At 41.4% G+C, this 13,464-nt stretch overlaps 1 protein-coding gene across 2 annotated transcripts in view; it reads left to right on the forward strand.

Annotated features, from left to right (window-relative positions):
* KCNH1 (potassium voltage-gated channel subfamily H member 1) overlaps positions 1 to 13,464 on the forward strand; it is a 376,651-nt gene that overhangs the window by 143,795 nt on the left and 219,392 nt on the right. For both annotated transcript variants that reach the window (XM_044267467.1, XM_044267468.1), the window contains exon 7: positions 6,117 to 6,546. In XM_044267467.1, coding sequence (XP_044123402.1) covers positions 6,117 to 6,546 — 430 coding nt within the window. The remainder of the gene's footprint in view (positions 1 to 6,116; positions 6,547 to 13,464) is intronic.

Genomic DNA, 13,464 nt, shown 5'->3' on the forward strand with positions numbered 1-13,464 from the left:
AAAAGAAGCCACTACATCAAAAACTAATGAGGTACTATATGGTGACTAACATAACATAATAAAAAAAAAATTAAAGAAAAAAAAATAAGCCAAAGAGTAGATTGGGTTGGGTAGGGATAGAGGAGAGAGTGGAGAACTGGAAACAGGTAATTATTGTGTCAAATGGTGTGTAAGATGTCAGAGAGGGAGTGGTTTCCAATGATGACCAAACTCAGGACATGGAGAGGGGGTTAAGGTCACTGGGAATAGAGAGGCAGGAGTGTTGAATGAGTTTTCCTCATGGATGTTGAATGTTCCCATGCTGATAGAAGAAAATGGGCTGGGAAGCCAGGTGCAAAGATTTTAAAGGATGAAAGGAAGAAGTTGATAAGTGGGATAATTAGTGAAGGATTAGTTAAATTTTGGCATATTTGTAAGCATTAAACAGATGTTAGCCATCAATAATCAGATGGCCATAATGAGGAGGTGTTTTTTGCTGGTTGGCATGAATCTTAAAGGTTTTTTTGTGTGTGTGTGTGTGCTTTTTTTTTTTTTTTTTTTGAGTGCCAACACGCTCTTTTTTGGAAAGAAGTGTGGAGAGTGTGAAAACTCCCTGCTCCTAACTCTGGGATGTATGGGAGAAGCAGGGGAAAAGCAGAGTGCTCAGGGAGAACTGGCTTCAGCTAATGGAGGAAGATGGTGGGAACAATCCAGGAGGATGTTGAGGATGGGAATTTCTTGACATGTGAAGATGGGTTCTAGAGGCTTCACAGGGAAGCATGTGAAGGAGACCTTTAGTTGCAAGAGAATGTTGGCGAAGAGGAGTCATGTGAGGTTGAACTATTCAAGGACCTGAGAGAATGAATGTTTTTTTTTCATTAGCACATTGTCCTTAGTCTGTGACAATGTTCTCTCCATGTATATGACAGAAAAAAAAAATATGAACCAAAACCTGATGAATTGGGCTAACCGAGAAAGTAAGGTATAGTCCAAGTTAAGGAAATGATTAATGTGTAGTCCAGACGAATAGGTAAAATTTGATAGCTCACATAAACATGAATCAGAATGTGGATTAATATTTGAATGGCGTCAGTATTACTGCAGCTGAGGTGACTGCGGATCTAGAATGGCTTCCTTGCTGTCACACTTGTTGTCCTCAGGGGTGAGGCTCACCAGCACTACACCATCCCTTCATCCACATCGATTCATCTCCAAAGCCTTGGTTCTTCATCATTTTAAAGTTATGATAAAGAACTTTCTGGGACAATTTGGAATGTGAATAGGTTTTCTGATACAAGAAGTCCCTGGGGAAATGGTGATTCTCTACCATATGGTGCTGTCATGTTTTTAGCATACTAAAATTAAAAAAAAAATTGGAGTATTCTGTTTATTTATTTCATCTACTGAACTTCAGGCAAATAAGAAAAAAATGCAAATTAATAACTTGAAATGATTTTAAGTAACTAGAATTCCAGCTGTTAATGTAATAAGAGAGAACTTACTTAAAACTGTGTCATAGAGTATCAGTGTACACAGATAAATAACACAGTGAAGAAGTGCTTATTTTATGTTGTTCCAGAGGCTTCTTGAAATGAAAAAAAATTCTCTAATAATCCACACTTTCCATTCTGTTTAGAAAATGATTTAGACCCTTTCTGAGAAGGTGCTGGCTTTAGATCCTGTGTGGATATATTAGTTTTCCAGGGCAGCTATGACAAATTGCCCCAAACTGGGTAGCTTAATAGAATAGAAATTTATTCTCTCACAGTTCTGTAAGCTAGAAATGCGAAGTCAAAGTGTCTGTAGGGCCATGTTTTCCCCGAAAGCTCTAGGAGAGAATCTGTTCCATGACTTTCTCTTAGCTTCTGCTCTTGCTGGTAATCCTTGGCATTCCTTGGCTTGAAGACACACCCACCTCAATCTCGGCATGGGTCTGAGCAGGCACAGAGGTGCAAGTGTGCATCCCCTGTGTGAGATGCTCCAGACATCTGGAGTGTATGGCTGGAGGACAGCAGGACTGTGGGTCATGGTTGCATGTGTTGAGTGGCCATTGGGAGGCGATGGAAGGGGAAGAGGGATGAAGTGCAGGTGAAACAGAGGAAGAAAGGTAATGGAGGCCCAGTGACTCATGTTCATGAATGATAGCTAGAATGGGGTCTTAGAGATATTGTGGTTAAGGGGGAGTTCGGGGAGAAGCTGAATGGAGCTCCTGGAAGGCATCGCTGGACTCAGAGGGCTGGACAGAATGTGCTGAGAGGGCTGTGCTTCCTCTCAGCAGTCACGTTCGATGACCATTAGGTGGAAGTATCTCTCACTAGTATCTTGCCTCTTTCCCTGGTTATGACACTCTCATTGCTTCCTCTCTCTTTCTTCCTATCAAGAATCTTCTCCATGCCAGGCACTGGTGCCACAACAGTGAACAAGAAGACAAGGACAGCATCATTTTAATTTCCTCCCTGTGGCATTAGCACAGGAGTATGTAGGTTTTCCTTAAATGTTGCTTTGAATTAAATATGAGTGAGGAAAAATGACAAGGCAGTTTTGCCTTGGGTAATAAGTTCTGCTTCAGAGTAGAACTGCTTTGAAAGATGATCTCAGGAACCTCCTTATGAGCAGGTGGAGAGTAGGTGGTTGCTTACATGTGTTTGATTTCTGAGTCATCAGAAAGGCTCCTTTGCCTCCCAAAATATCTGCTTCACCCAGGCTGTGGGTACTTTTAATTCCACTATTGGAGGTTGTTTAAATGCAGATATCCTCTGTAGAGAGGATATCCATTTACCCTCATCAGTCTTTTGCACCTTAATATGGGGGGGGGGTTCTTAGCATTTCCTGCATGGCAGGTTTTTAAGAAAAACATATGGAGGGAGAGGGGACACAGGAAAGGAGTACTGGACATGCCAAGTCCATACTGGACTTCATCAGAGTGAGCAGTTTGGATAACCTGACCCTGGGGATGTAGTCCATTGGACTTGAAGAATACACTATTATTTATTTGCTTGTGTATGTTGGACAAGAAGTGATTCTTTCTTTCTTTCTTTCTTTTTTTTTTTTTAGATTATTTATTTATTTATTTGGAAGACAGAGATCACAAGTAGGCAGAGAGGCAGTCGGGGGAGGGGGAAGCAGGCTCTCTGCCGAGCAGAGAGCCTGATTTGGGGCTCGATCCCAGGACCCCGAGATCATGACCCAAGTGAAAGGCAGAGGCCTTACCCAATGAGCCACCCAGGCACTCCAAGAAGTGATTATTTCTGTTCTAAGTTTTATGGCTACAAAAATGTTTTTTATTTGTTTTATTTTTTAAAAGGTGCAATAAATCCCACCTCCCCCACCCTCACCTTAACAAAAATAATTTGTGTGGCAGCCTGATCTGTGGTCTTTTTAAAAAAATTATGTTCAGTTAGCCACTGTAGAGTACATAATTAGTTTTTGATGTGGTTTTCAGTGATTCATTAGTTAAGTATAAAACCCAGTGCTCATCACAGCAGGTGCCCTCATCAATAGCCATGACCCTGTTACCCTCTACTCCCACACTCCTCTCCTCTGAAACCCCCACATTGTTTCTTGGGGTCCGTAGCCTCTCGTGATTCATCTCCCTCTCTGATTTTCTCCCCATTTGGATTTCCCTGCCTTCCCCTGTTGTTCTGCCTGCTATTGTTTATGTACCATGTATGAGTGAAACCATGTAATTGTCTTTCTCTGCTTGACTTCCTTCACTTAACATAATCCCCTCCAGTTCCATCCATGTCGATGCAAATGGTGGGTATTCATCCTTGCTGATGGCTGAGTAATATTCCACTGTGTACATCAACCACATTTTCTTTGTCCATTCATGCCCTGTTGAAGGGCATCTCGGCTCTTTCCACAGTTTGGTGATTGTGGACATCACTGCTATGAACGTGGCCCTTCTTTTCACTATATCTGTATCTTTGGGGTAAATACCTAGTAGTGCAGTTGCTGGGTCCTAGGGTAGCTCTATTCTTAACATCTTGAGGAACCTCCATATTGTTTTCCAGAGTGGCTGCACCAACTTGCATTCCCATGAACAGTATAAGAGGGTTCTCTTTTCTCCATATCCTCTCCAACGTTTGTTGTTTCCTGCCTTGTTAATTTTTACCATTCTAACCGGTGTAAGGTGGTATCTCCTTGGGGTTTTGATTTGTATTTCCATGATGGCTAGTGATGATGAGCATTTTTTAATGTGTCTGTTAGCCATTTATATGATCTGTAGTCTTTACTGACAAGGCTATGCTACATATGGTCTGTGTGTTCGCATGTCAGGGAAGGCTAATAATGGCTACCCCACCAAATATTCCCTGAATTTTCAGTGGCTTATTTCAGAGGTTTTAGTGTTCATTCACATCATTATATGATTCACATTGATTGGTGGGGACAGGATGTTCCATCCACATAATCTTTCAGGGACCCAGGCTTCTTCCATGCTCTATGTCCCATCTTTAATACTTGGCCTCAGGATCTCACTAGACTCATTTGGAAGGCATGCCAAGGGGAAGAGAAAGCACATTCACTTTTAACTGCCTTGGCTTAGAAATGACACACATTTCGTCTCATAGCCATTGCTGAGAAGGGTCTCAGAGACCCACCCAGATGGGAAGAGGCTGGGAGATGTAGTTTAGCTGGGTCCCCAGGAAGAGGAAGCAGCCTTGGTGAGTCTCTCGCACAGGCTTGTCAGACAGCATGTACACATTTTCCTTCTGTCTGTAACATAACTGACTCTTGGGGGTTCTTATTAAGGGAATGGGGGACAAGAGACATGAACAGTGACCTGGAAGCTCTCCAGTGTTTAGAATAGTGTAAAGTGATTGATTCTAGTTGGTGAAGGGCATCATCCTGCCATTGGATTATATCTGGGTGTGAAGGAGACCGAAGTTCTGGTGCCAAGAAGTATTTCTGTTTTTGTGCTTGTTTGCTTGTTAATTGATGTAAGAACAGCTAATGGAAAGCTCCCTTCCCTACACCTTGGAATAATTTTGGAATAGGAATTTTGTGGTTCTGAATGTACTGACTTCTGTGATGTTAGCATTTCCTCTAGTCCACTTCCCTCATTATCTAGATGAGACAGGCAATCGAATTGCCCCAACTTATATAGTAAGTTAGTGGTTTGCTTGGATCTCAAACCTTGTTTTCTAGATTTCTACTCTAATGTTCTTTTCTGTACCACTGTTGCCCTGGGAGGGTCTGCAGGATGGCCGGAGGCTTGACCAGCTGAAATCAGAATCTTCCTTCTAGCTCTGAGATTCCTTGACTGATCATGTTTAATGTATGGTGTCTGATTATATAATCCCTGGCTTGACAACAGTGATGTAGCTTCAAAGAATTTACAACATTCCTGAAAAAACAGAATCTTAGTTCTTTATTTTCTCAGCTGTTCCTTTAGTTCATTTTTATCTTTTTTTTAAAAACCGTGTTTGTTTTTAAATGTATGTATTTTTCTAACTATAAAAGTAATCATTTCAATTATAGAAATTAAATAAATCTATTCAAGTGTAACAAAAATATATACAAATATAACCAAAAAATTTCCTGTAATTCTGTAACTTGACAATGCAGTGGTAACCACTACTGGTGTTTTACATTTCTCTCCATGTGTTTCCTAGCCATTTTTTGAACGCATAATACTTGCATATTATGTATAGTATAATTAGAATGAAATATTATACAATATGAAATAAATACTGTACAACTCTTAAAATATTTCATATTACTTAGTATGAAATATTACACAACCCTTAAAATTGTTTTAAAATAGTAACAATATGAAACATGCTCACATATATTTGTATTCTTATCACAATAATTAGAATAAATTAGAAACAAAGTTCTAATTTTGTCTTTTTTGTTTTGTTATCTGCCTTTTAATGGAAGTAGAAAAAAGCAAATAGAAATATCCCTTTCATATATCTTGGAATAAAATTCCAATTGTATTGTACATAACTATACAAATATGTATGAGCATTTCTCAATATTGTGACTTATTTTAAAATATTTTTTTAAAGGCTTGCATATCTTGCATCTTGCAGAAATACGCTATGCTGAAGCAAACAGCCCAGGTGGGGAGGAGGCAAGGGGTAGTAGTATTTTTGGTTCTTGGCCCTAATGTTCCACTCTTCTTCTCCCAGGGCATCAGCAGCTTGTTTAGCTCACTGAAGGTCGTTCGGCTGCTTCGTCTGGGGCGAGTGGCCCGTAAGCTGGACCACTACATTGAGTATGGAGCTGCCGTGCTGGTCTTGCTGGTTTGTGTGTTTGGGCTAGCTGCTCATTGGATGGCCTGCATTTGGTACAGCATCGGGGACTACGAGATCTTTGATGAAGACACCAAGACCATTCGCAACAACAGCTGGCTCTACCAACTGGCGATGGACATTGGCACCCCTTACCAGTTTAACGGGTCTGGCTCAGGGAAGTGGGAAGGTGGTCCCAGCAAGAATTCTGTCTATATCTCCTCATTGTATTTCACTATGACCAGCCTTACCAGCGTGGGCTTTGGCAACATTGCCCCATCCACAGACATCGAGAAGATCTTTGCAGTGGCCATCATGATGATTGGCTGTAAGTATGACAGTTGCTGGGGCTGGGTGGGGGATGGGCAGGAGGCATACTGTTTGGAGGTCTCTTCCATTGGCTGGAAATAAGGTAATGACTCTAGTGCTAGCAGGATCAGGATCAGGATCAATGTAATAACTTAAAACAAGAAAGGCTTTTTTTAAAAAAGATGAGTTTATGGTTTTCCTGATAAAGCATTGCTGCAAGGTGTTTACTGCAAAGAAATTTAGAAAATACAAAAGAGCATGAAGTGTAAAATGGAGACCAACTATAATTCTGCCTATCAGAGATGACTATTATTACCTTGGGCCTCTCCCTTACAGATTACTTTCCACATAGACACAGGTTTTTATAAAGTTAGAATAAGATCATGTTATTTATACAACTTGGTAACCTACTTGCTCATAGAACAGTGAACTGTGAGTCTTTCTGTGTCAAATTGAACATAACTCTAGACCTCCACAGCCCCATGTGGTATCAGAAAAAGCATGTATGAAAAAAAATGTGAGCTATCTCATGAATTATCTTTTATACTGATTACATGATGAAAAAACAATATTTTTATATAGTGGGTTAAGTAAGATATTATAACTAATTTCATGTTTCTTTTTTATTTTTTTATATGTGGCTCCTAGGAATATTTTTATTGCATTTTTTATTTTTCATGCATTTTAAGAAAAATTTAATTTAATTTAATTTTTTGATGTGTGTTCCGAAATTCATTGTTTATACACCACACCCAGTGCTCCATGCAATACGTGCCTTCCTTAATAGCCACCACCAGGCTCACCTAACCCCCCACCCTCCTCCTCTCCAAAACCCTCAGTTCGTTTCTCAGAGTCCACAGTCTCTCATGGTTTGTCTCCCCCATTTTTGATGTCTACTTGATGATTTGAAGCTGTTTCAAAAAATTGAAGCAGAAGGAAAACTTCCAGACTCTTTCTATGAAGCCAGCATTACCCTGATCCCCAAACCAGGCAAGGACCCTACCAAAAAGGAGAATTTCAGACCAATATCACTGATGAATATGGATGCGAAGATTCTCAACAAGATCCTAGCCAACAGGATCCAACAGCACATTAAAAAGATTATCCACCATGATCAGGTGGGATTCATCCCTGGGCTACAAGGATGGTTCAACATTCGCAAATCAATCAATGTGATACAACAAATTAATATGAGAAGAGAGAAGAACCACATGGTCCTCTCAATTGATGCAGAAAAAGCATTTGACAAAATCCAACATCCGTTCCTGATTAAAACGCTTCAAAGTATAGGGATAGAGGGAACATTCCTGAACCTCATCAAATCTATCTATGAAAGACCCACAGCAAATATCATCCTCAATGGGAAAAAGCTTGCAGCCTTCCCATTGAGATCAGGAACAAGACAAGGATGCCCACTTTCACCACTCTTGTTCAATATAGTATTAGAAGTCCTAGCAACAGCAATCAGACAACAGAGAGAAATAAAGGGTATCCAAATTGGTAATGAAGAAGTCAAACTCTCTCTCTTCGCAGATGACATGATCCTTTATATGGAAAACCCAAAAGACTCCACCCCCAAACTACTAGAACTCATACAGCAATTCAGCAACGTGGCAGGATACAAAGTCAATGTGCAGAAATCAGTGGCTTTCTTATACACTAACAATGAAAATACAGAAAGGGAAATTAGAGAATCGATTCCATTTACTATAGCACCAAGAACCATAAGATACCTGGGAATAAACCTAACTAAAGAGGTAAAGGATCTATACTTGAGGAACTATAGAACACTCATGAAACAAATTGAAGAAGACACAAAAAGATGGAAGACCATTCCATGCTCTTGGATCGGAAGAATAAACATTGTTAAAATGTCTATACTGCCTAGAGCAATCTATACTTTTAATGCCATTCCGATCAAAATTCCACCGGCATTCTTCAAAGAGCTGGAGCAAATAATCCTAAAATTTGTATGGAATCAGAAGAGACCCCGAATTGCTAAGGAAATGTTGAAAAACAAAAATAAAGCTGGCGGCATCACCTTACCTGATTTCAAGCTTTATTACAAAGCTGTGATCACCAAGACAGCATGATACTGGCATAAAAACAGACACATAGACCAGTGGAACAGAGTAGAGAGCCCTGATATGGACCCTCAACTCTATGGTCAATTAATCTTCGACAAAACAGCAAAAAATATACAGTGGAAAAAAGACAGTCTCTTCAATAAATGGTGCTGGGAAAACTGGACAGCTATATGTAGAAGAATGAAACTCGACCATTCTCTTACACCGTACACAAAGATCAACTCAAAATGGATAAAAGACCTCAACGTGAGACAGGAATCTATCAGAATCTTAGAGGAGAACATAGGCAGTAATCTCTTTGATATCAGCCACAGCAACTTCTTTCAAGATACGTCTCCAAAGGCAAAGGAAACAAAAGCGAAAATAAACTTCTGGGACTTCATCAAAATCAAAAGCTTCTGCACAGCAAAGGAAACAGTCAACAAAACAAAGAGGCAACCCACGGAATGGGAGAAGATATTTGCAAATGACAGTACAGACAAAAGGTTGATATCCAGGATCTATAATGAACTCCTCAAACTCAACCCACACGAAACAGACAAACACATCAAAAAATGGGCAGAAGATATGAACAGACACTTCTCCAATCAAGAAATACAAATGGCTATCAGACACATGAAAAAATGCTCATCATCATTAGCCCTCAGGGAGATTCAAATTAAAACCACATTGAGATATCACCTTACACCAGTTAGAATGGCCAAAATTAACAAAACAGGAAACAACATGTGTTGGAGAGGATGTGGAGAAAGGGGAACCCTCTTACACTGTTGGTGGGAATGCAAGTTGGTGCAGCCTCTTTGGAGAACAGTGTGGAGATTCCTCAAGAAATTAAAAATAGAGCTTCCCTACGACCCTACAATTGCACTCCTGGGTATTTACCCCAAAGATACAGATGTCGTGAAAAGAAGGGCCATCTGTACCCCAATGTTTATAGCAGCAATGGCCACGGTCGCCAAACTATGGAAAGAACCAAGATGCCCTTCAACAGATGAATGGATAAGGAAGATGTGGTCCATATACACTATGGAGTATTATGCCTCCATCAGAAAGGACGAATATCCAACTTTTGTAGCAACATGGACGGGACTGGAAGAGATTATGCTGAGTGAAATAAGTCAAGCAGAGAGAGTCAATTATCATATGGTTTCACTCATTTGTGGAGCATAGCCAATAGCATGGAGGACAAGGGGCGTTAGAGAGGAGTAGGGAATTTGGGTAAATTGGAAGGGGAGGTGAACCATGAGAGACTATGGACTCTGAAAAACAGTCTGAGGGGTTTGAAGTGGCGGGGGGGTGGGAGGTTGGGGTACCAGGTGGTGGGTATTATAGAGGGCACAGCTTGCATGGAGCACTGGGTGTGGTGAAAAAATAATGAATACTGTTTTTCTGAAAATAAATAAATTGGGGAAAAAAAACATATTTGGAAAAGAAAAAAAAAAGGAAGGACATTGCTTAATTAATTCACTGTTTATTGATTTTTTTCTTTGAGATCATTGCTTTTCAGTTCAATAAAGTATTTTTAATTTATCAAAAAAAAAAAAAAAAAGAAATTTCCCAAATCCAAAAAACAAACCCCCGCCCCCAAAACGCACACAGGATAAAAAGGCTCCTGTTCAGTTGAGAAGTAATGCGTTATTGAATTGACTTGACTGGACTGAAAAACAAAAACAGCCTTAGTTCTTGAGGAAGGTGCTTAAATCTGTCACTTACCCACCGGCCGTTGTGTAGCTGTTGCTCATGGTGGGTCTGGGAAACAGCCTTGGCCTAGAAACCATTGAGAAATCTTCACTGGAGGGAATCCTTGGGAGAAGTAGACTTTACTGGGCCGAGGAAAGTATATGCATTTGAATGGCCCAGACTCACTTTGAACCTGCCAAGTGCACCCTGTTGGTACTTCAACAACAAATGGCAACATGGGCGAGGACAGTCCTCCCATGAAGCCTCAAGTGTGGACAGGAGTCTGGTCACACATAATGAAGCTGGACTCTGGTTACAGCAACCAGAGACTGTTCTGTTCTTTGTGCTCCCTCAGAGTGGAGTTGATAGCAATTGTTAAATTAACCAGGGAATTCCAAGATCAGGAAACCTAAGGTGTCAGTTTGCCTTACTTTGTCCAACCTCCCAGGGATCCAGCACCTCCTCTGCAAATGGGTTTTATGACCCCCCAGTTGTCCCACTGGCTGCTTGCCTCCTCCTTTTCTGTAACCAGCTCATCGTGTCTGATATGGGTCTTCATGTGAGCCCTCTCTGCAAGGCACAGAGCTCGGCTCTGAGTAGTCACTGCATGTGTCTAGGTGTAATTGATTTGTGGGAAGTGTGTGCTGATGGAGCTTTGGGATTTACTTCTTTTAAATGGGTCTTAATAGAGATGATTGCCTGTCCATGGGAAGCAGCGTTAAGTATCTGTGGGTGGCTAATTGCTTTAGCTTAATTAGAACTTGAGGTGCTTTCTCATGTCGTGTAGAAGGATTTAAGACCTTCGCTCTTCTAGGACAATTTCAGCCTTAACAGCACTAGTTTTCTAGGTACTGCTTACAGCATTTTTGTGAGCCATGGGGCATGAGATAAGCAGCCATATGTGCTGTGCTCTGAGCCCAATTTCTGTCTCTAAGAAGGGGAGAGGAGACATTTTGTTAATCTAAATACTTCATTAAATGCATTGCAGGAAACTTGCTGCAAGTGGTCAGTTAGGAAGCGGGCCCCATGTCATGGGGTCTTCAAGGCTTTCAGATATGAGGTAAATTATTTGCAACTTTTTACTTGGATGAAAAGAAGAAAAAGAATGGTTTTGGGTGGCAAATAATAAAGATAAGTGCAGGTGGCTGGGTGGCTCAGTTGGTTGAGTGTCTAACTCTTGATTTAGGCTCAAGTCGTGACTGCAGGGTCGTGGGATCGAGCCCCACGTCAGTGGGGTCTGCTTGTCCTTCTCCCTCTGCCTCATCCCCACTCATGCGTGCAAGTGCACATGCGCTCACTCTCACTTTCAAATAAATAAATACAATCTTAAAAAAAAAAAAAAGATAAGTTTGTTTTTCCAAAACCATTATTCTATGGAGAGCATGACTTACTGGGTATAATCTTCCAGGAAAACCTCAAATTATTATTATCACCTTTTTTTTTTTTTTAAAGATTTTATTTATTTGTCAGAGACAGAGAGGGAGAGAGACCAAGCACAGGCAGACAGGATGGCAAGCAGAGGCAGAGGGAGAAGCAGGCTCCCTGCCGAGCAAGGGGCCCAATGTGGGACTCGATCCCAGGACGCTGGGACCCTATCCCAGGACGCTGGGACCATGACCTGAGCCAAAGGCAGCTGCTTAACCAACTGAGCCACCCAGGCTTCCCTATTATCACCTTTTTTATCTACCTTCTCAGATCTTTATGATATTTCCATTTCTTTTTTAAAAAGGTGTAATAGTACACAGGCAGTCACCTCTGCATTATGCAACCAAGTGTGACGTTTAGGTAGGCAAGCCTGCTGCACTGTAACCCCATTTCCCAAACACTCATTATGTGCCAGGTGCTGTGACGAGCGCTCCGTACATGGATTCTGCTGCTCCGAACCACTCTGTGCTTAGAGATTATTATCACCGGCTTGTAAGGAAATGGACCCAGTAAGGGTAACTTCTTTCCCAAGAACATAGGGCTGGTAAGCAGGAGAGACAGGCTTTGGACCCAGGCTCCTCTGAATTAGAAGCCAGGTCTTTCTGTGGAGCCCACCTGCATTCGTATGGTCTGAGAACACAGACGGCCAGCCTGAGGCCCTGACTCACCACCACCCTGAAAATTCTCTCTGTCCATTTTCACAAGCCAACAGTTCCTGCAGTAGAAAGTTTTGTATGCTTATTGTTGTTGTTGTTTTAATTTAAGAACAAGATTACAATACAGGCTCAGGGCACCAGGTGCCTTGGAAATCAGCCATTTTTCATCAATCTGTCACTTACAGTTACAGCTGTTCCACTTTCCATGTGACATGTCTGACAAATGGTTGTGCTAACAACAAAGTTATTGCACTCCGTGTAATGTGGTGGCAATTATCCTCATAAGCACACATTCTAAGCAACCTTTGTTCGGGACAACTGCTGTTGTCATACTGGGCTTATGGAGCGCTCTGCTATCCTGCATTGCCTGTGTGTACACATGCGCACAGATGTACCCTTACTGTGTGCTCACGGCGGGGAGCTGATGCCAGAACTGGGGTCTGGGAGAGTGGGGGGGCATGAACCACAGCCTGCCTTTGTGCCAAGGGGTCATGCTTCTCCCTAGTCAGTCACCCTAGCAGTCAGGCCCCAGGAATCCTCAAGGAGTACAGAGAGAACAAAAACCAAGTGGGCTTTTTGAAGTAATGGTATTTTGTGAATTTTCCTTCTTGGCATTGAGGTTTACATGTGTTGATAATAGTATTTCTTTTGGGGCAGCTGGGTGGATCAGCCATTAAGCGTCTGCCTCCAGCTCAGGTCATGATCTAAGGGTCCTGGGATCAAGCCCCGCATCGGGCTCCTCGCTTGGCGGGAAGCCTGCTTCTCCCTCTCCCACTCCCCCTGCTTGTGTTCCTGCTCTTGCTATCTCTCTCTGTCAAACAAATAAATAAAATATTTTTTAAAAATAGTATTTCTTAGAAATTGAAGAAGACACAAAAAGATGGAAGACCATTCCATGCTCTTGGATCGGAAGAATAAACATTGTTAAAATGTCTATACTGCCTAGAGCAATCTATACTTTTAATGCCATTCCGATCAAAATTCCACCGGTATTTTTCAAAGAGCTGGAGCAAATAATCCTAAAATTTGTATGGAATCAGAAGGACCCCGAATTGCTAAGGAAATGTTGAAAAACAAAAATAAAACTGG

Source organism: Neovison vison, chromosome 10 (assembly GCF_020171115.1).
Source record: "Neovison vison isolate M4711 chromosome 10, ASM_NN_V1, whole genome shotgun sequence".
Lineage (NCBI taxonomy): Eukaryota > Metazoa > Chordata > Mammalia > Carnivora > Mustelidae > Neogale > Neogale vison.